Below are 19,362 nucleotides of genomic sequence, written 5' to 3'. Positions count from 1 at the left end.
TGCAACAGATTACTATAAGGAAATATATGACACGTACCCTAGCTCCCTGAGTCTAAAACCCTTAGTGATCTCGTCCAATTCCTTGATAGTCCTGACTGGAAGTTGTCGACCAGTACCCTCAGCAGCCTTCTCTATCTTGGGCTTTGGTCCGAGGGCGGTCTCTGCATTACGCGTCACGAAGGGGTGCAGAAGATAGTAGGATTCCTTTGAGGATTCTTTCACATCATGATTGACTGATAGAAGGAATTCACCTGTAAAATCTAGAGAAGAGGATGAAAAGAAAAAATAGTATTTGGTTGAGAAGAGAAATTTCTTGAGCACGATGCCAAAATGTCAAATCTTGGTATTTTCAGGAATGCTTATTAGAATCAATAAAAAAGTAGGGTAAATCTAGATTTGGCCCCTTTGTACACAGAAGTTGGTTTTGTATGGCCATAAAATTCTGTTGAAAAAGTAGATTTTCTTTTCTGTTTTTGTGGGGGGGGGGGGGGTGTTGGTTCATAACAAAGGGCATCCCTGAAGCTTTTGCAGCTCAACGAGATTATAAAAAAATACCTGAATGACAGCCAAAAGTTTGGAACGCTTCATGGAAGGACCTGTCAGATGTATCGAAGTCTGCTCCATCCAAAATGATACTATACAATCATGTACTAACAGACACCCTGGGCTTTTTCTTGTTATTTGCACTAGGCACGCACTAAAATAATCCACACCACAAGTGTTCATAATTGTATCAGAGCCAAGCAACTTTTAAACTAACTATTACGATGGCACTCTTCTGGTGCTGATAAAAAGCACCATAATAGCCCAGGCCTGGCGCTGGCTGTTGTAGCCTTCGCCATTCATAAACTCAAATTTGAAGACTAAGCCCAGGCCTGGTCTGGCCCAGTGAGTTACTGAAGGCGGTATCAGACAATCAAAACCAAGAAAAGCTGTCATCAGGGGCCTGTTTCATAAAACTTGTTACAACACCAAAGTTGTAATCAAACAGTTGAAATCCTATCTGAATGGCCGATGTTAAATTTTGTTAACCATAACAAGTCAAGAGTGAGTTTTTGCAACCACTATGCAGACGCTTTCTGGAACATGAGAATCTACTGAAAATGCTTGTCAAATCACAACGAAAGGGCCAAGAGGTCATTGTCGAAAACTGGTGAACCGGGAGAGCAGATCGTCCTATGATTCTGAGCTGACAAAAAGTTGCAAGTCTGTTGTTTGTCCAGCGTCCAAGAAAACATTGCAGCTTTGATTCACCAATTTTCGACAAAGACTGCTTTGTTATGAAGGGCTTTTGACAATAGATTCTCAAAGTTGCAGAAAGCGTCTGCCTAGTGGTGAAAACTCCAGAACGGGATCCAGGTGGGTGTTTCATACAGCTGTTTGTAAGTTAAGAGCGACTTTAAGAACGACTGGTGATCCTTTCTTGTGGTAAATGGTATATTCACTGGCGGTGGTTTGGCACGTAAGAAAGGTTCACCAGTCGTTCTTAGAGTCACTCTTAACTCACCAACAGCTTTATGAAACGGCCCCCAGATCTGAAAATTTGGTGGATGACAAAGGTTGATGAAACTTCCTCCTGAAGATGCTACAACCTACCTGGCGTGATGGGGAAGCTGAGGAGATTCCCAGTTTGTACGATGGGTATTGGAGAGATCATGCAGCTCACGCATGTCAGCCATTGGTTGAAAGCTCGTAGAATCATCGTCTCATTCATGCTCTCCTTCTGAAATAGAGATTTAAACAATTTGCAAAATGAAGTCAAAATTAATCCTCTATAACTCAATCTGTCTTTGAATTCTATCTAACCATTTATAACTCTCCATAATATCTATTTCATAATCTCAGTATATGCAGGTTCGATTTATTCCATTTTAATCTGAAAAAATCAAGTATGTGAAAGTTTTACTTAAGTTAACCACGTTTAACTCAAGCTGAACTTAAATTCCTCTTTGATAAAAATACAATATAGATATGCTAATACCTTTCTGTATGATCAAGTTCACGGTTAGCCCATGATCAAGTTTTCTTATATGACAATTATATGTTTGTGTGAGGATGAGCACTAATATTTTCAAATGAAGATGTTTCGTAAGCTTTCCTGCCAAAACATTCCAATTTTTAGAACGAAAGGCATTGTATAGGTGACTAGAATAGTACATCAGGGGTAAAGTTTGGAAATCTGTTTGTTTTATTGTCTGCTTTTGGCACATTTGACTAATGTTTGGGCTCCTGTTAAATGCCAGTGATAGTAAAGTCTTTGTTACTCTTCCGCTTGGATGTGAATTTGAAAACCAGCTGAATGGTTTATCTCAAATGACCTTTTACTGCTCGTGTGCAGATTGCTTGTTATTTCATAATATTAAAGTTGGAGTACAAGTAGGATTGCCCATGTTTTCTCCATTTCCAAAGTTCACAATATGATAGATAGGACTGATGAGAACTGTAAATGGTATTAACCCTATCCAGCCCTCAGGGTGATATTTCATAAACCTGTCGCAACGATGCGCAAAAATTCATGAATGACCCAGTGCATGACTACAGTAAACACGACTGAACATATCCTTAAATACAAAGTCAGTTACATAGCGATATAACTTTTGGCATAAGAATCACCAGTCATTTGCAAAAATCATGTGCAACTAATAAACAGCTTGATAAAACAATCCCCAGATTGGATAGGATTCTAGGGCACCGTCTTACAAAAAGTTATGATTGATCCAATCAACCTCAACTATATGGAAATCAAAAAAGCTTCTTTATTTACAATGAAATCCATCATGTCAATTTTTTTCAAGAAATTTGCACAAGGTTCTTCGTAAACAAGGAGAAGCACACTGAATTTTCAAGAAATTGTGAATGTAAGAATATACGTCATATCTACATATGAAATATTTTGAACGTGCATTTTAGATGTTGACCTTGCTAGCTACCCATAGTTGAGGTTGATCAGGTTGATCAGGTTGATCAGAATGATAAGACAAGGCCAAGATCTTACCAAATCAAAGAGAGGGGCAAGGATCATGCTTTGGATGGGTGAGGGTGGACTGACGACTGGTTTGAGCTGGACACCGGCAGATAGCTCCAGTCCCATCTGCCTCCTAAGGATATCAGGGATCTGGATGTACCACTGGGTCGGTTTGTCCTGGAAGACGGTGGAGGAATATGGGTTGACAGAGTCCTTCTTGCAGTGGGACTTCAGCTCATGGCAATGGACAATGATCCTGACGATGCAGGATGACTTGCCATCTCTCTTCTCTTCGGATTCACCAGCGCTGATGTCAGGTTCCTCATTAACTTCCAAAGGGTTCCTTGTCTTGTTCGATGATGCAAAATTGTTCTGCTCTTTCTTTGACTCCTGTAGGAGCTTTTGTTTCAGTTCCTCGTTGCGTTCTTTGGGAGATGGCTGCTTGGTCATAGTGGCAAGAAAAGTGACATACTCTGAAGGAGGTGCGCTTCCTCCCTCTTCCGTGTTGGCCGCATATTGCCATAAGAATTCAGAGTCCCCTACTGAGCTCAAGTAAACAGTGGTAGGTTGCATGAGGTTCGACAAAGAGTCTGTTTCCCCTGGTAATGTAGGGTTATTGGATGACCCCACACTAAATGGCTCGCGAGGCTTCACCACATGAGAGTTCAAGGACATCTGTCTGGTGAATCTATTACTTGTCTTTCTGTGCGATCTCTCCAGGGAGGAGCAATCTTTCTTGCTATCTTCTGACGTCTCGCTGCTGGCACTAGTTGACCCTTCCCGTTGTCTCCTTGAAGTCTTCAGGTTTTTCTTGTGATTGAACATGGGTTGAACTCTTGCTACAATCCGAACATCCTTCCAGAACTCTGCTGCCATCTTTCTTCTGGCATCTTCCTCATTCGCACAGTCCCGTCGTACCCGGTTGATATCTGCCTCCCTGGACACGAAGGAGATCAACTTCCTCCAGATCTTGTAGGACCACGGTATAGCGCCCTCTATATCGACTGGGTCAACCTCCCAGGGCATGCTGGGATTGTTGGTCCCTCCTTCCGATTTCGAGACATGACTAGTGTCATAGCTCCACACGTTGTGTTCAAACCCACTTGAGAGAGAGCTCATGGAGTCAAAGTCGCTGATGTAACCCGACACTGAACTGTTCCCACTGATCTCGGACGAGGAACTTCCTGAACCAGAATCGGAGCGGTTTTTTGTCTGTAATAGCCCATGTCCTGGATGGATATCTTGTCTTGATGGAGTAGGTGGGTTTGACTGTGGAAGACGGTTTTTGGGGGTAATGATCATCTCCGTGTTCTGTTCCAAACGGACACATGGGGCTTCAGGTTCTGTTGACGCTGTGATTAATATGAAATGATAAACCAGACATCAAGCAAAATTTCCATACAAAACTTTTTTTTTGTTGTTGAATTATTGTGTTCCAAGATTAAAAGGGTTCCCATGTTTGCACTAGGAATGAACAGTGGATTGAATAGTGGGTTCAGGGTAAGTAAAAGTGATAAGAATCACTTGGAAGTGGGACAAATCACTTTGCTATCAAACTTCTGTACTACTAGTATATTATGAATAACTTAACTTACAGATAACAAAGTAAATATCTGAAATTTGTTTAGTCAACATTCTTCTTTAGCCATTAGTATCAAGATAATATTTCCTTTAATGAAGTGTAATTAACAAAATGCTGATATAAGAAAAAATAAATAAATTTGAGGAACTGTATGGGCATTATTTAAAGCAAGGCAGCTTTATATTATATTGGCTGGCTCAGAATGAGGTACAGTACGTGAAATATTCCATGAGCTAATGTTTCATCAATAGTAGATGAATGCAATATTGGAACAAGGATTGGAATATTCCTGGTATCCCATGAAGAAAATTATGCATTCAATTTCATAATTGTTACTTTTAATGATTATTATTCTTTAGACCATAAAATATCACACAATATTACAGAGCAAGTTTTGTACATAAGCATCTATGGAAATTTTGTAAGATATCAACACATTAAGCAAGGGGCTCTGATATTGCACAGACTGTATTGCAGAACAAAATACACTAAAAGGATCTATAAACATGTACATGTAGGTAATAATGTTACCAAGACCTGCTGCCTTACCTATTTTGATAAAGATACACATCTTATCTATCCAGACAGGAATCACTTGCCCTGTCCAAACGATCCGTACTTGATCCAAGAGGCGAGTCTCGATATAAGATGAATTCAATTCCTGGAGGGAGAATAGAGATGAAGTAGATACCAAATCAAAATATACATGTACTTATGGTGAGAGTAAAGGAGCTTTCTTTGTTGGATTGGAGTGTGAACAGTGTTTCAGAACTGCAATTTTTTTTTAGGACAGATTGCAGATAGAATAATCCTGCCTGACAGAGCAAACTTACTGGGCATTAGCACTTTGGCATTTCCGATGTAATCAAGTGCACAAATATAATCAGAATTTCTACCCATCACCTTTGCTTTTGTTGAGACACTTTGCAAATGTGGATTAACATCTTGGCAAAGGGCAATAGAGATGTGGGATTGGATCTGATCTTGGATCTCAAAGCCCGGAGGCTGATCTGCTAAGCCATATCACCAATAGTATTAGGCATGGGAAGTGTTGCGTGCAGAATTTGTCAGTAATTTTCAATAACAAGTGTTATAAGCCACTGAAATCCTAACATGTGATTGGCTAAGAAATAATACCAGCAGTTTTCATTGACAAGTGTCATAAACAACTAATATCCTTCCATTTGATTGACTGAGGGGGGGGGCATTGCAAGAAAAAAAATGCAATCAAATGCAAACTTCAGTGGTAATTTTATGGTATATTTAAAAGTGACAGATCAATCAGAAACAATAAATTTAAGAAGCAGACCAGCGATCAATTGTAAATTTGTAATTAATTGCAAGACTTCTAATTGATTTCGGGAACATAAAACTGACGTGTAATCAATTGCAAGTTTCTTGCCACACTCCATTAGAATGAATTTCTCATTGTCGAGGGGGTCCGTTGCAGAAAGAGTTGTGCTTAAATGCAAGTCAAAAAATCAATCGCAAGTCCGAAATGCACGCTGTTGATTGGTTGAAAATCAAGTTAAGCATGATTTTTAGAGTTGCGTTTGATTGCAACTCTTTCTGCAACGGGCCCCTGGGGCCTTACAAGATGTTTCGTGAAACACTCCCCTAAATATATTTGCGTGTATTTACTGGTGTAGAGTTTAGAATGATGGGGAAACAATAAATTACAATGGAATATGGCTTTTTACCAGTATTTCCCAGTCATCTACAGAAGCCGGCTCCACGGTTAGTTTATAGCAAGACCATACGGATGTTACTTGCTTCATCAGGACCTAGATCAAACGAAAAAACAAACAAACAAAGAAAAAACTGTAGAAAACCTAGATACTTGGTTTTGTAAAATAAAACACATCATGGAGGGTGCAGGTAAGAATTCCAAACAGCTGTGGAGCGTTCCAAAGATCCTTTGTGGGTGTTTTATAAAGATGTTTGTAAGTTACCAACAAAACAAACAAAAACGGATCTGGAAATCTTGATTTTTTTCCCTCTAAGTACTGACCTCTTGCCCATGCCTCAGACCAAGTTTGTTTCCAAGAAGGCCATTTATCTGAATGGAAGCATCATTGTTACTGGCACCCAGTGAGGACCTGCCGATCTCACCAGACCAGCTCAGGTATCCTTTTCCACTGTCACCCCACTGAAGCTCAAAGACAGAAACCTGCATTGGGAACAGGGAAAGAGAGATTGAAGGGGGGGGGGGGGGGAGGATAATCAATAATGATAATTAACATTATGTGTATAGTGGTTATCACCAAACATGTCTCCAAGCACTTATAAAAAATAGAAAGAGAGAAGGAATTGCAGCAAAAAAACTAGAGTAATTGTATAGTTCACAGTAGACTGCAGTCACATGAAGGGAAAGGCTATATAACAAAAAATTTGGTTTCTAACATGGATTTGAGTTTCTCTGTTGAATCTCGTGAAAGCTGTTGTAAGTTTTACAGGATGAGGGCTCTGATGACCAGACACTTATGCATCAAATAACACACATAATTGTGAAGATTTGTGCATTGTAATATTGTCTGAAATTGATTTCAAACACCTCAGGAATTAATGCTTGCAGAGTTCCTTACTAAATAATACATTTATCAATAGATCTCAGTGATAAGATAATGGATAGGTATCTCTTTAATGAACTATTAAATGAGAATGAAACCTTTGGAACAAGAAAGCTTGTGTGAAAACAGAAAAATCAAAGAAACAGATTAACAAAAGTTTGAGAAAAATATGACAAATAATGAGAAAGTTATGAGCATTTGAATATTGCAATCACTAATGCTACGTAGATCCTCACGTTGGCAATGCGATCAAGTTGTGTGATGTCACTTGTGATAAAGAGTTTGTAAAACCATAAGAAAAAGCAAAAAGAGAAGGGAAAGTTGTTCACATATGACATCACACATCCTTGTTGCATTGCCAATGGAAGGATCTCCATAGCATTAGTGATTGCAATATTCAAATACTCATTTCTTTCTTATTATTTGTCCGATTTTTCTCAAACTTTCTTTGTTCTTATTCTCTGATATTTCTGTTCCGACACAAGCCTACTTGTTCCCAAGGTTTCATTCCCCTTAAACTTAAACTAAATCCTGGAAAAAATTGCATGGAATGGAACACTGTTATTTACCTCTTTTCTTCTGAACTCTTGGGCCCATGAATTTGGAAGGACTATGAAGCAGTTCTTGTTGGAGTTGAAATCAACAGTGGCTATCTTTGTCATTCCAAACATCTTGCTTATGATGTCATCAGTTGACCAAGACATGGGCTGGGTTTCAGGGTAGTGTCATCAATAGTTAGCTCTTAGAGGGTACCCTAGATAAAGGCCACCATTGAATTCAGGATAACATGACTTTCCATATATCTTGTGAAAAAAGAAGGGGGGGGGGGTGGAGAAGAGAATTAAAAACAGTTATTTGACTGTCTCTTGCTAGCATGCTTCTTGCTCGAGGCCTATGCAGGGGAAAGAGGGGGGGGGGGGGGGAGATCAGGGTAATTTTGCCAGAGAAATGAAAATGAAAAAGAGCCCCCAATATTCCAAATCACTGCAATATTAAATAGTGAGGCTATCAGTTGTGAAAAATAGCCCACGAAAATGAAATAAAAAGTACCTGGCCTATATGGTCACCATATGCACCTGGAGCGATGGATACTGCCACAACATGCAAATTTAGAAGGGTACACCCTGTAAGTGGCAGCAGGCAGCCTATCACATCCACATCCCGTTTGACTCCAGGCAACCTGGATGATTCAGTTAACTTTGTCTCTGTAGACCTAAACAAATTCAATTTGGTAGATTTTTCCCCTGGTTTACTTTTTATATATTTCATTTTAAAGAAACACTCCTAAATTAAACTAGCAAGAGAGTTCCAAACTCAGAATCAAAACCCCTCATATCCCATAAGATCAATAATTTCTTCGTTTACATTTTTGATGACCTTGTTTGTGGGATAAGCCTCCGTTTGCTTAGGCCCTAAAACAACTCAGAAACACGGTGCAGATTCTGTACTTTTTATGGCAAAATTTGTTTTCTCAGAGGATTTTTGAAGTTGAAATCGTTGCTCTCTTGGAATAAGTGATAATAGGTGGACTAAATGATTTTTAAAAGTAATGGTGATTGAATAAGCTGGGCGGTATTCTGGGACCATATTATCTCAAAATACTTTATATTTATATTTTTTTATATCATATTTTATCTTTAAAAAATGAAATTATATTCGGCAATACTTCCATACGTACCCCCCACTAATATTGGAAATGAATACATGGAGAAGGTTCAAAATAATATATCTCGCCCTAAAATAAAACAAAAATAAAATTTATTTTCAAGGGTTAACCATATCAAATCAACCAATTTTCAGACAATTTGTCACCCGAACCACTCCGATTTCTTTTAAACTTGGACCAAATGTTCCCCTAAGTGTCTGACGGGAAATTCGAAAATATTTTGCCCTAGGCCAAATGGTTACTAAGACACAGCCTCCCTTAGCAACCAATGTGTGGTAAAAGAACTGACTTTAAAAAAAATTGCTATTTTTGATTCACTGATGCAGCAAAGTTTGAATAGTTACAGTGCTCATTTTAAGTAAATTGGAAGAACTTTTTTATCTAATAATGCAGAGTATATCAGACCTGCCAACTTCTGGGAATGAAAAATTGTATTCTGTGATAAAATAAACTGTATTTTCCCCCAAAAAAATGTATTTCAAAATGAAATGCATGGCGCGCGCTCATCACGGCACTCAAGCTGCATGCCAGCTAAAATGCGCACTGCTCTTGCAGATGAAGAAAAAAAAACCATTGAAACATGTGCATATATATCTCACCCTGGTTTTAACAAAATGATTTTAAAAAGAATTTACCTGAAATTACATTAATCCAACTTCATTTGTGAAAGTTTTATGAATAGAGACTTATAGAGGTGATTTTTCTGAATAAAAAAAGGATTTTGTTATCGCATGTGTTAAGCATCTAAGTCAACATTTTTGGGTGCATGTTTGGAGGCTTATAAGTTTGAAAATCATTTAGTTAAGAACCCAATATTATGTACATTTATAGACTACAACATGCTTAACATAATCACAATCAAAGCATGAACTGATCAATGCAGGAACTTGTTCTTCCCATCCACTATTATTGAGTGGAATCACCTGAGTGATGCTGTCAACTCAACATCAACAAGCTCATTCAAGAAGGCCATTGACAGAGCCTTCTCATTCTCACTCCGCCCTCTCTCAAATGATGCCTTTATGCCCAGGAGGGCCCTGCATCGTATACATCCAGATCACAAAATATTGGCCTGACTGTGCTCATCATTTTCTGGTAGGGCCCCCTTAAAAATCCATTTTGAAATGACACTATTGAAGTTACCTTGATGGCATTATCTCACTGTCTTCTCAACAAGGGTGTACATGTGAGAGTGGCAGGGTTAAGGAGGCTCTTAGAGCCCATTTAAAAACCAAATTTTGATAATGGTGTCTTAACCCTAAGAAGACTGGGGGGGGGGGGGGTGGCTGATTCAGCCCCCCTCGACATTTTTCGCGATGAATCCACTGCGCGAATTTTTTTTTACCGCGTCGCTCGGTATGCGGTTCTGAAATTACGCAACATTTCATAAGTGCATGCAGACCCCAAATTACTCAACAAGTGGAATGCCTCTGGCCGTCTCACCTGCATCACGCAGTTCAATATAGCAGCAGTGCTGACTTTGAAAACTACTCTAACTCGCATAAGATGTTTAGTGATACATGGTTACTATTATGTCCAATTTTTATGATAAATAAACTTACAGAGATATGATGGTTATTCAACAAAAACCCCAACATGGCCAAAGTTCATTGACCTTACATGACCTTTGACCTTGATCATGTGACCTGAAACTCGCACAAGATGTTCAGTGATACTTGATTACTCTTATGTCCAAGTTTCATGAATCAGATCCATAAACTTTCAAAGTTATGATGGTAATTCAACAGATACACCCAATTCGGCCAAAGTTCATTGACCTTTGACCTTTGGTCATGTGACCTGAAATGCGCACAGGATGTTCAGTGAGACTTGATTACTCTAATGTCCAAGTTTCATGAATCAGATCCATAAACTTTCAAAGTTATGATGGTAATTCAACAGATACCCCCAAATCGGCCAAAGTTCATTGACCCTAAATGACCTTTGACCTTGGTCATGTGACATAAAACTCATGCAGGATGTTCAGTAATACTTGATCAACCTCATGTCCAAGTTTTATGAACTAGGTCCATATACTTTCTAAGTTATGATGTCATTTCAAAAAATTAACCTCAGGTTAAGATTTTGATGTTGATTCCTCCAACATGGTCTAATTTCATTGACCCTATGACCTTTGACCTTGGTCATGTGACATGAAACTCTAAGAGGATGTTCAGTAATACTTGATTAATCTTATGTCCAAGTTTCATGAACTAGGTCCATATACTTTCTAAGTTATGTCATATTTCAAAAACTTAACCTCAGGTTAAGATTTGATGTTGACGCCGCCGCTGCCGTCCCCGTCGGAAAAGCGGCGCCTATAGTCTCACTCTGCTATGCAGGTGAGACAAAAACGTACAAATCCAATGCAAATAGTGTTTTCAGCCAAAATTCGTAATTGTATCATTATTTTTCCTCTTACTGCTTAAAATCAATTAATTTTATCTTTTTTATGGTCAAAATAAAGTCCCTAACCATTTCCATTGAAAAAACAATAAAAAACAAAAAGTCGAAAAACAAAAAAATACATAAGAAATTTAGAAAACAATAGAATACATAAGAAAATAAATGTGATGTTGAAATTTGTTGAAAATAAATTTGATCAGATGCCAATCTAGAGTATGTGAAACAAAAATTAGCATTTAGCAATAAGTTTTATCTTCTTGTCATTGTCATGTGAAATGAAGTTTCATTCCTCCCTGAACACATGGAATTCCATTACATGTATTTTAACATTTTGTGCTTCAGGCAAGGAGGTCCTAATCGTCAAATTCGTAAAAATTGAAATATTGTATAATTCGAACAATAAAAAACAAAAGAAATAGTGAGTGAGTGACATCATCGACTCTCTCATTTGGATGTAACTGGCTCGTTCATATAACTATTTTGTTGAAAATAAGCAAAAGTTTGAAATGTCATAACTTTCTTATTTTACATCCGATTTTGATGAAATTTTCAATTAACGAATTAAAGAATTCTTCTTTAAAAATGAAATCAATATCGCCGAAATGTTGGAAATGAAGTTGGACCCCATGTACATGTTTTAGGGCTAGATCTTTTAGAGGGAAAGTAGAATTCTCGGGGGCGAAAGTTTCTGGTTTTGTACCCGTATGTGGGGAAGTATAGGAAGGAGTCCCAGGCGTTAGTGGGGAGTGACTCCATACGTACAGTATATAACTTTCACTCCCCAAAACGCCCCAGGCTAACTGTGTCTGTGACCTGTGTGTAAACAAAAAATTACAATAAAAATGTTTAAAAACTCCTCGAAAAAAGTAACACGGCACGGCTGCCAGCTGTATAGCACGCGCGCTAGTTAAGCGCCATTTTCTTTTAGATCCTAGCTCTTTACCGTCTTGACTAGCCTAATTTCTTGTATAATGATGCGATATTGACATGGGAGAATTTTTTTTTATAACCACAAAACGGATACGTGGGACTACAGTTGACATTGGACTCATCTTAACTGAGTCATTAATTTTTATTTTACGTCGACAATCATAATGATCATTTCTACACAATTCACACGATCAAATAAATATCTCAGTAAAATATGATACAGACAGAAGAAACAGAAAAATATACAGGAGCTGAAATTCTAGAATAATGAAGAAATTAGCGCTTACAGTTACATGTCGGCAAAGCCAAAGATGAATTTCAAGAACCAAATTAATCGGTTTTCCTCTTTGGGGGATCGATCACTGGATAGCAGGGTCAACGACCTTTTTATTGAGCTGGTGTAATTTCTCTACTCTATTGGGAGGCTACGACGCGCTCTTCATGCGTTGGCCTTCTTCCCAGATATGGTAGAATGCAGTCTATTTTACATGCGCGATCGCCGCGGATGTGATATAAAGAATCGACATTTGACATTACATGTCTTCCCAGAGTTCCGTACGTGAAGCCATATTGCAATACACACTAATGAAGTGACGAATTTTTGGAAGTGAAAACAAAGTAGAATTCGCTCAACTTTTGTCTCATAATTGTTATTCTGAAAGTGATGCATGCCTCTCTCAAGCAAAGAAAAGATTGCCTCATGCAAGACCACCCTGGAGGCGAACACGCGAAAGCGTAGAGCGTCTGATAACAATCACCTTCACACGAAGAGAGCCAGGGAAGATCTCGGCACCGGCGAACACAGGCAGTCGTCGGAAGGCAAAAACATGGGTGAAGCGACGCCCAAAAGAGCGAACTTTTCTGCATTAAATCCGTCTAATAACGGGTTCAATAGCAGGTCATCACCTCTCGTGAATAACAAACCAGGGACCTCTAAAAAGCTTGTTATAAAGAATTTCAAAGGTAGGCATGGTCATGATGGTAGGCCCAAATCTTAGGAGGAGGCAGAAGAATGAAGTCTTTTCTTTTGTCATAATTAAGAATAGGGGCCTAAAGCCCTAATTAAGACTAGGCCTAGACTTAAAGGGGAAGTTCACTCTGAAGAAAACTTTGTTGTAAAAATAGCAGAAAAAATAGTAAAAAATATTGGTGAAAGTTTGAGGAAAATCCGTTAAAGAGTAAGAAAGTTATTCAGTAGAGGCGCTGGTCCAAAAATTGGGATTGTCCCAGAAAACAAGGATATCCTCATTAACCAAGACAAATCATGTCTTGATAAATTGAGACTGTCCTTGTTTATGGGGACGTTTTTTTTCACTTCCCCCTACGGGACAAAGACAGCAATAACGGAAATTGAGAGTGCTAAAAATAGATTCAGTGACCTCAATTCCCCGCAGTTCACCGTGTATTTTTCATGACTTACCGTCTTCCAATAATCTTGTTATGAAACGTGATATGTTTACATTGACTAGCACACTTGATTGGTGTCGGCACTTGACAGGTGAATGAACTTTCCTAGATTTCTTGTGTGAAGAAGTCCTGATAAACTGAGACAGTCCCTGTAAACTGGGACGATCCCAATTTTCTGACCAGCGCCTCTACTGTCATTAGAGTTCAAAGTTTTGGATTTGTGATGTCATAAACGAGCAGCTGCCCCATGTGTTATGTAATATAAAATGCATGAATTTCAAATTTTATATGGTTCCTGATGACTTAATTTTGTTTTCTCTATTCATGATCGGGTGTGAAATGATTTGTCTATTGATATACAAAAGTTACAGTGAAAACCATTTTCAATTTTCTGAGAAAATGACATTTCATTGATTTTTTACCATTCGCTATGTACATGTAGGATTGCTGCTCGCATACGACGTCACAAATCAAATAATTGAAATTCTAATAACTTTTTAATTACTTGATGAATTTTTCTCAAACCTTTGGCAATATTTTTTTATTATTTTTTCTGCTATTTTTACAATAAACTGTCAGGGTGAACTTCCCCTTTAAGACATACCGTATTTAAGTTAGACAATTGAATGAATGAAATCGCAAATTTCACAATCAGAAACACATTCTGAATTGAGAAACTGGCAATGCTTAGATTAAGTCTTTTATTTTAGAGATGTTTGGCTACCAAAATAGAACTAGATTTTGCCATTTTGAGAATGAAAAATGAATCTGCCTCTGAACTGAAGTCTGGTAAGTTAGTCTGGTAAGTTAGTCTGAAGCTGAACAACCATGACAACTGGTGGTGTGGTGGGGGGGGGGGGCCATTATGACCATCTGTTCAAATGTGAATACTAATAGCCATAAATCTCATTTGTAAACAAAGTGCATAGCGAAACTAAGCTAAACACGTTACAAATGATGAACTATGACATTTGAATATTCATGATATTTGAACAGATTGTCTTACTCCTTCAGAGTTGATATTATTCTAAAGATCTGGGGCAGTATTCTGAAAGCTCAATTAGCGCTCAATTAGCATTTTGGTATTCTGAAAAGTCACTTTAGCTTAAGTGCCCCTTTCCTTATTTGGCAGGGTTGCGTTGCGCGCACTTGCAATAGTACGCGTTATGACCGCTTGCAATAGTACGCGTTATGACTGCGCGAAGACTTAATTGAGTAGTTACGAGACTTTTGGTATTCTAAAAAGTCTCATAGCGCTCAATTAGCGGACTTTCCAGTGGAGAAAGATAATGGTGATAAGAGGTCCATCAAGTCTCATCATATCTTGCTAAATGTGGCTTTCATTTCGTATAAATATCAAATCGGTTTAATACTAGGAGGAAGGAAGAGAATAAAGGAGAGAGCTAAAAAGGGAATAGAATAAAGGGGGGAAAGGTGGTGTATAAACAAGTAAAACAAGGAATATGGCCTAGGTACTATATTTGGTAATAAATTAGAAAAGGGGGAAAAAGGAGACAGAAATATTTGTGTACTTATAGGGAAAACATGACTATTACTTTTCTATATTTTATTTTATTATTAGCATCATAAACTATTTTGTTTTTGCACACTTTTTTTGACAATAATGAAATTGCCAAATCACGGTAGATGCAGCAATGTGCAGGGGTGAATCAAACCTTGTTTCTGACAATGAAAAAATAAGCATAGACCCCTTTAGTATTTAAACGAATATAGAATAAAATACAAAAGAAAAAATAGCGAGTGATGCCATCGTTTTCCCCACCTATGAAAACCTGTGTCATAACGTTTGTACTTCAAATTTCAATAAAATTTCGGCTTTTTTTTAAATTATGCTTGTTTGATTTTAAAATATGTTTATTCAAATTTTGTTGGAGAAGATTTCTCATATAAATGCAGGCCTCTACAAAATTTTTTTTCGTCAATGAAAAAATTTGCTTGCCTGATAGAAAAACCGCTTGCCCAATTTTTTGAATTATATTTTCATCATGACGGCACTACTCTTATTTTTATTACGGTATACTAAATAACAATTGAGAATCATGTTCAGTATAAAAGAACACACATTGAAAAGGATATTTTCAGCAACGTAGGCCTGAGTCTTTATGTTTATTTTGGAGAAAAAATCAATATTTTATGGCTATTTAAGGTTTTAAAAAACCCTTCAACAAAAGTTGCTAAAATTTCATATTTTGCATCTTTAAATCCATGAAATGGCTACCTGCGTAACATATTTCCTTAGAATTGCTTTCATTTACCGTAGTTGGAAACTATAAAGAAAGCCAGTGAAAAATGTTCAGCTCTTTATTGACTCGGAAAAAAATATTTTATCATCAAAAGTGGAGTGGCTAAAATTTCACATTTTGCATCTTTAAATCCATGAGATGGTCATTTATTTTCCATATTTCCTTGATAAAAAAAAAATTATTTGGAAACCATCAAGTCTTTTCTTCATCATTTTATGATGTTCCACTCGGTCAATAATTTTATCTACATGTTTTCACATGCTACTTTTTTTCTATTTTGAGGAATACCTGTTCACTTTATATTAATGAATTATTAGTAACATTATTTAATATTGTATGATTTTTAAGTAATTTTTTTCACTATGCTTAGAATCTTGGGTGTGTGTGTGCGTGTGTTTGTGTGGGTGTGACTCTGAGTTGAACTTTGATATAAATGAATTCAATATCTAATTTCTACTTCGCCTATTCCAGTACAATAACCTGTACTCGGCCATGTAATAAAGGCCCACATACCCTAACTTTTCCTGAAGTTCTTTGAAAACGCAGACTTCTACGAAAATTGCATTTCTCTATGGGGGAGTCTAAATTTGGTGAGAATGTATTCATTAATAACTTAAATATACATGACAAGGAAGAAATCATCAAACTTTATTGGAAGTTTTGAATAATATACCCGAAATGTAAACTCTGTCTGAAACAGAAAATCACCATCATTGAGGCCTTTACTGAGCGAATTGTCCCCCAGAGCTCTGGCAGAGAGACAGAGCTCAGACTGGCTAGCTAGTATGTGCGCGTGTGTGAGCCTCCCGCCGGCCTTGTAAAATAGATGGAGCTTTGTTTGATGATTTGTTGTCTGATATGTACCTCATCCCCTCAAAAAGGGGAACAAATGAATTTTAAGTTATAATTAGCAAATACGGCAAGTTATTTTGGATGTTAATAGGCCGTTTTGAAAAGCAAAGCCGAATGACATGACAACTCACCAATGCGAGGTTACTAGACTCTGTGATTTATTTCCTGTGTAATTCTAATTATTTTATCACAGAATTGTGATATCGGAAGGGGGAAAATGTGCATTAGAAATTGCACATGGTGGTAGTCATAATGGACCCCTTTTCTACATTCAACTGTTTCCCGGCCATTGCGTTGATTTTTTTCATACCTGGTACCGTACCATGTATGGAAATACGTGGTACAGAAAAAATAACGCAATTTCGGAATTTGAAACTGCGCTACTCGCTATTTTTTAAGGCTGATTCATGATTTTGAGTGCGGATTTTGGATGATTTATGGAAAAACGAGGTACGGTACAGAAAAAAAAAGACGCAACAACCACTTGCCCGATCGGGCAATTGACTTTGAGAGGTGCTTGCCCGCACGTCATTTTCACTTGCCCCGGGCAAGCGGGTTTGTCGTGCCCTGTAAATGAAAAGTATGTAGTTTTTAAAATAAGTAGGAATTAAGTTAAAGAAGACCCCCCTATCATGGCCCCGAGACAGAGGCAAATAAAATATTGTAAAAAAAAGGAAAAGAAAGAAAGCTACAAATGGATTAGATGTGTAGAGGGGGTTGTGAAAATCAGAACGCGTTCGAAAAAAAGAGAAAAAGCACAAAGGTACAATAAATGAGAGAGAAAAGGAAAAGACGACAGTTAAATTTCAACAACATAACAAACTTCTAATCTCCGATGCAAATATGCTTAAGCATTATTTTTCAGCAAAAATTCTTTGTATCAAGATCGTGGTGCAGTGCACCTGCAGCAGCCGAGCGCTGCGCTGCAAGGCAGCAAAGTGAAGAGACACTGCGCGCTAAGAGAAAAATTTACGTTGTAAGAGTGCATTTGGTTGGCTAATTCGGCTTAGTAGGGGAGTGGCCTAAAGAGACTTAATTGAGCGCTAATAGAGTTTTCAGAATACGAATTTGGAGGTACATTAGCGCTCCATTAAATGGGTAACTTAAAAGGATATTTCAGTGGAAACTTGCAAGAATTTTCAGAATACCCCCCTGATATTACCACTGGCGGATCTAAGGGGGAGGGCACATCCGACTTGCGCTCTGCCTTTTGGGAACCTTAATCAAAATTTTTATGTAATATGCCATTTTCATACAATCGTAACCCCCCCCCTTTTCAAAGTCAACATATATTTTAATTGGAATATGTCGCTCGTACACAAGTGAGGACCTTTTCTTTTTTGCTTGTCTAAATTTTTTCAGGAAAATGTGCCCCCTCTTTTAGAAAATCCTAGATCTGCCCCTGGACATTACAATGTTTTTCAGATATATCTTTATATTTTGCTGTTAGCTGTTAACAAAGAAAGTGTATTTCCAGTGCATTAGTTATTTATGTCATGTAGTAGAGTCTGTGTTCATACTATTTTAGGAAAATACAAAATTAAATTTGATAGAATTCCAAACAACCAAAACTGCAAAAAGTTATGTTTTCTCTTCATTTCTTAATTAATTGCAGCCTCTAGATGAAGAAAACTAGGAATCGTTTCATCATAGTTTTGAAAATATACATGTACCATGATTCTTAGTAATTAAACACACCTTTTCCCGGCTTTATTATCTTGAAAAGTTGGATGCAGTTTAACCAAAGAAACAAATTTCATCAGTAAACTGACAAAGATTCATTACTCTTAAAAGTTGTGAAACAACCAAGAACTATGTATTGTAGAATATTCAATGTAATTATTTGTTGGTTACTAAAAATAGAGAGTATTGTTTGCAAAGTTTTGTTGAAATGATCTTCTTCGTAAAGGTTGTTTTCTATCATTTATTTGATTAATATCAATTTACTAATGTTTCCCTCCCCCAAACCCCCTTGTTTTGTGATGAAAACTTTTTTTACAGCTAAAAAGCCTAATAATACATGGAAAATGCTCTACTATATGCCTTCATTTATTTTCCTTTTTTTCTCTCAATGTTAACAAAAAACTTTTTCCCTTTTTTATACTATGACTTTGGTATTAAAAAATGCCATTTTATGGTCTCTTTTTCCTAAAAAAAACCCCCTGGTTGTTTTGTGATAAAAACTTGTTTTTTTTTACAGCTAAAAAGCCTAAAAATGCATGGAAAATGCTTTACAATATGCATGTACATGTAACCGTGATCGATCGTAATGGGTTATAAAAAAGGCAATCAATAATCTTCATTATTCTTCATTTATTTTCCTCTTTCTCTCAACATTTTTATTTAACTTTTTTCCTTTGTATATTATCATTTTTGATATTCAATACTGCCATTTCATGGTCTTTAAATTTATTCTTCAAAGGAATAATTTATATTCTTTGAAAAGTAAACTTGAATAATAAAGTAACCATTTTTTATAATACAAAAATTAGTAATATACCTTCTGATCTTTTAATGATCATTGGCTGACCCTAAATGCTATTAACTCTTGACTGCCACTTTTTGTCTCATCTGAACGAAGTTCAGTAGAGACCTACCAATCACTTTTCCAACTTTTAAGTTTCCTGCTCGTCCGTTAGTGTGTTGGTCAGTTAGTCCATGGGTAGTCCTGAGTAGTAGGTCCATGGTTAGTCCATTGGTCTGTTAAAAATGCAAAAGCT

The 19,362-nt window shown here is 37.2% G+C and overlaps 2 protein-coding genes across 2 annotated transcripts in view; one reads left to right on the top strand and one right to left on the bottom strand.

The window, feature by feature from the left end:
- LOC121430413 (peroxisome biogenesis factor 1-like) overlaps positions 1-12,497 on the bottom strand; it is a 29,372-nt gene extending 16,875 nt beyond the window's left edge. Inside the window, exons 1-8 of the mRNA XM_041627704.1 lie at positions 12,407-12,497; positions 7,687-7,920; positions 6,559-6,717; positions 6,248-6,331; positions 5,097-5,208; positions 2,996-4,317; positions 1,597-1,723; positions 38-260 (exon numbers count right to left, since the gene is read on the bottom strand). Of these exons, the coding sequence (XP_041483638.1) occupies positions 38-260; positions 1,597-1,723; positions 2,996-4,317; positions 5,097-5,208; positions 6,248-6,331; positions 6,559-6,717; positions 7,687-7,821 (2,162 nt within the window). The 5' untranslated portion in view covers positions 7,822-7,920; positions 12,407-12,497. The remainder of the gene's footprint in view (positions 1-37; positions 261-1,596; positions 1,724-2,995; positions 4,318-5,096; positions 5,209-6,247; positions 6,332-6,558; positions 6,718-7,686; positions 7,921-12,406) is intronic.
- Positions 12,498-12,643: 146 nt separating this feature from the next.
- Positions 12,644-19,362, top strand: part of LOC121430414 (cullin-4A-like) — a 30,918-nt gene continuing 24,199 nt past the window's right edge. Inside the window, exon 1 of the mRNA XM_041627705.1 lies at positions 12,644-13,082. Coding sequence (XP_041483639.1) covers positions 12,788-13,082 — 295 coding nt within the window. The 5' untranslated portion in view covers positions 12,644-12,787. The remainder of the gene's footprint in view (positions 13,083-19,362) is intronic.

The sequence above is a fragment of the Lytechinus variegatus genome, chromosome 16 (genome assembly GCF_018143015.1).
Source record: "Lytechinus variegatus isolate NC3 chromosome 16, Lvar_3.0, whole genome shotgun sequence".
Classification (NCBI taxonomy): Eukaryota; Metazoa; Echinodermata; class Echinoidea; order Temnopleuroida; family Toxopneustidae; genus Lytechinus; species Lytechinus variegatus.
The sequence above is the reverse complement of the archived record's forward strand: the minus strand, read 5'-3'. Positions and strand labels throughout refer to the sequence as shown.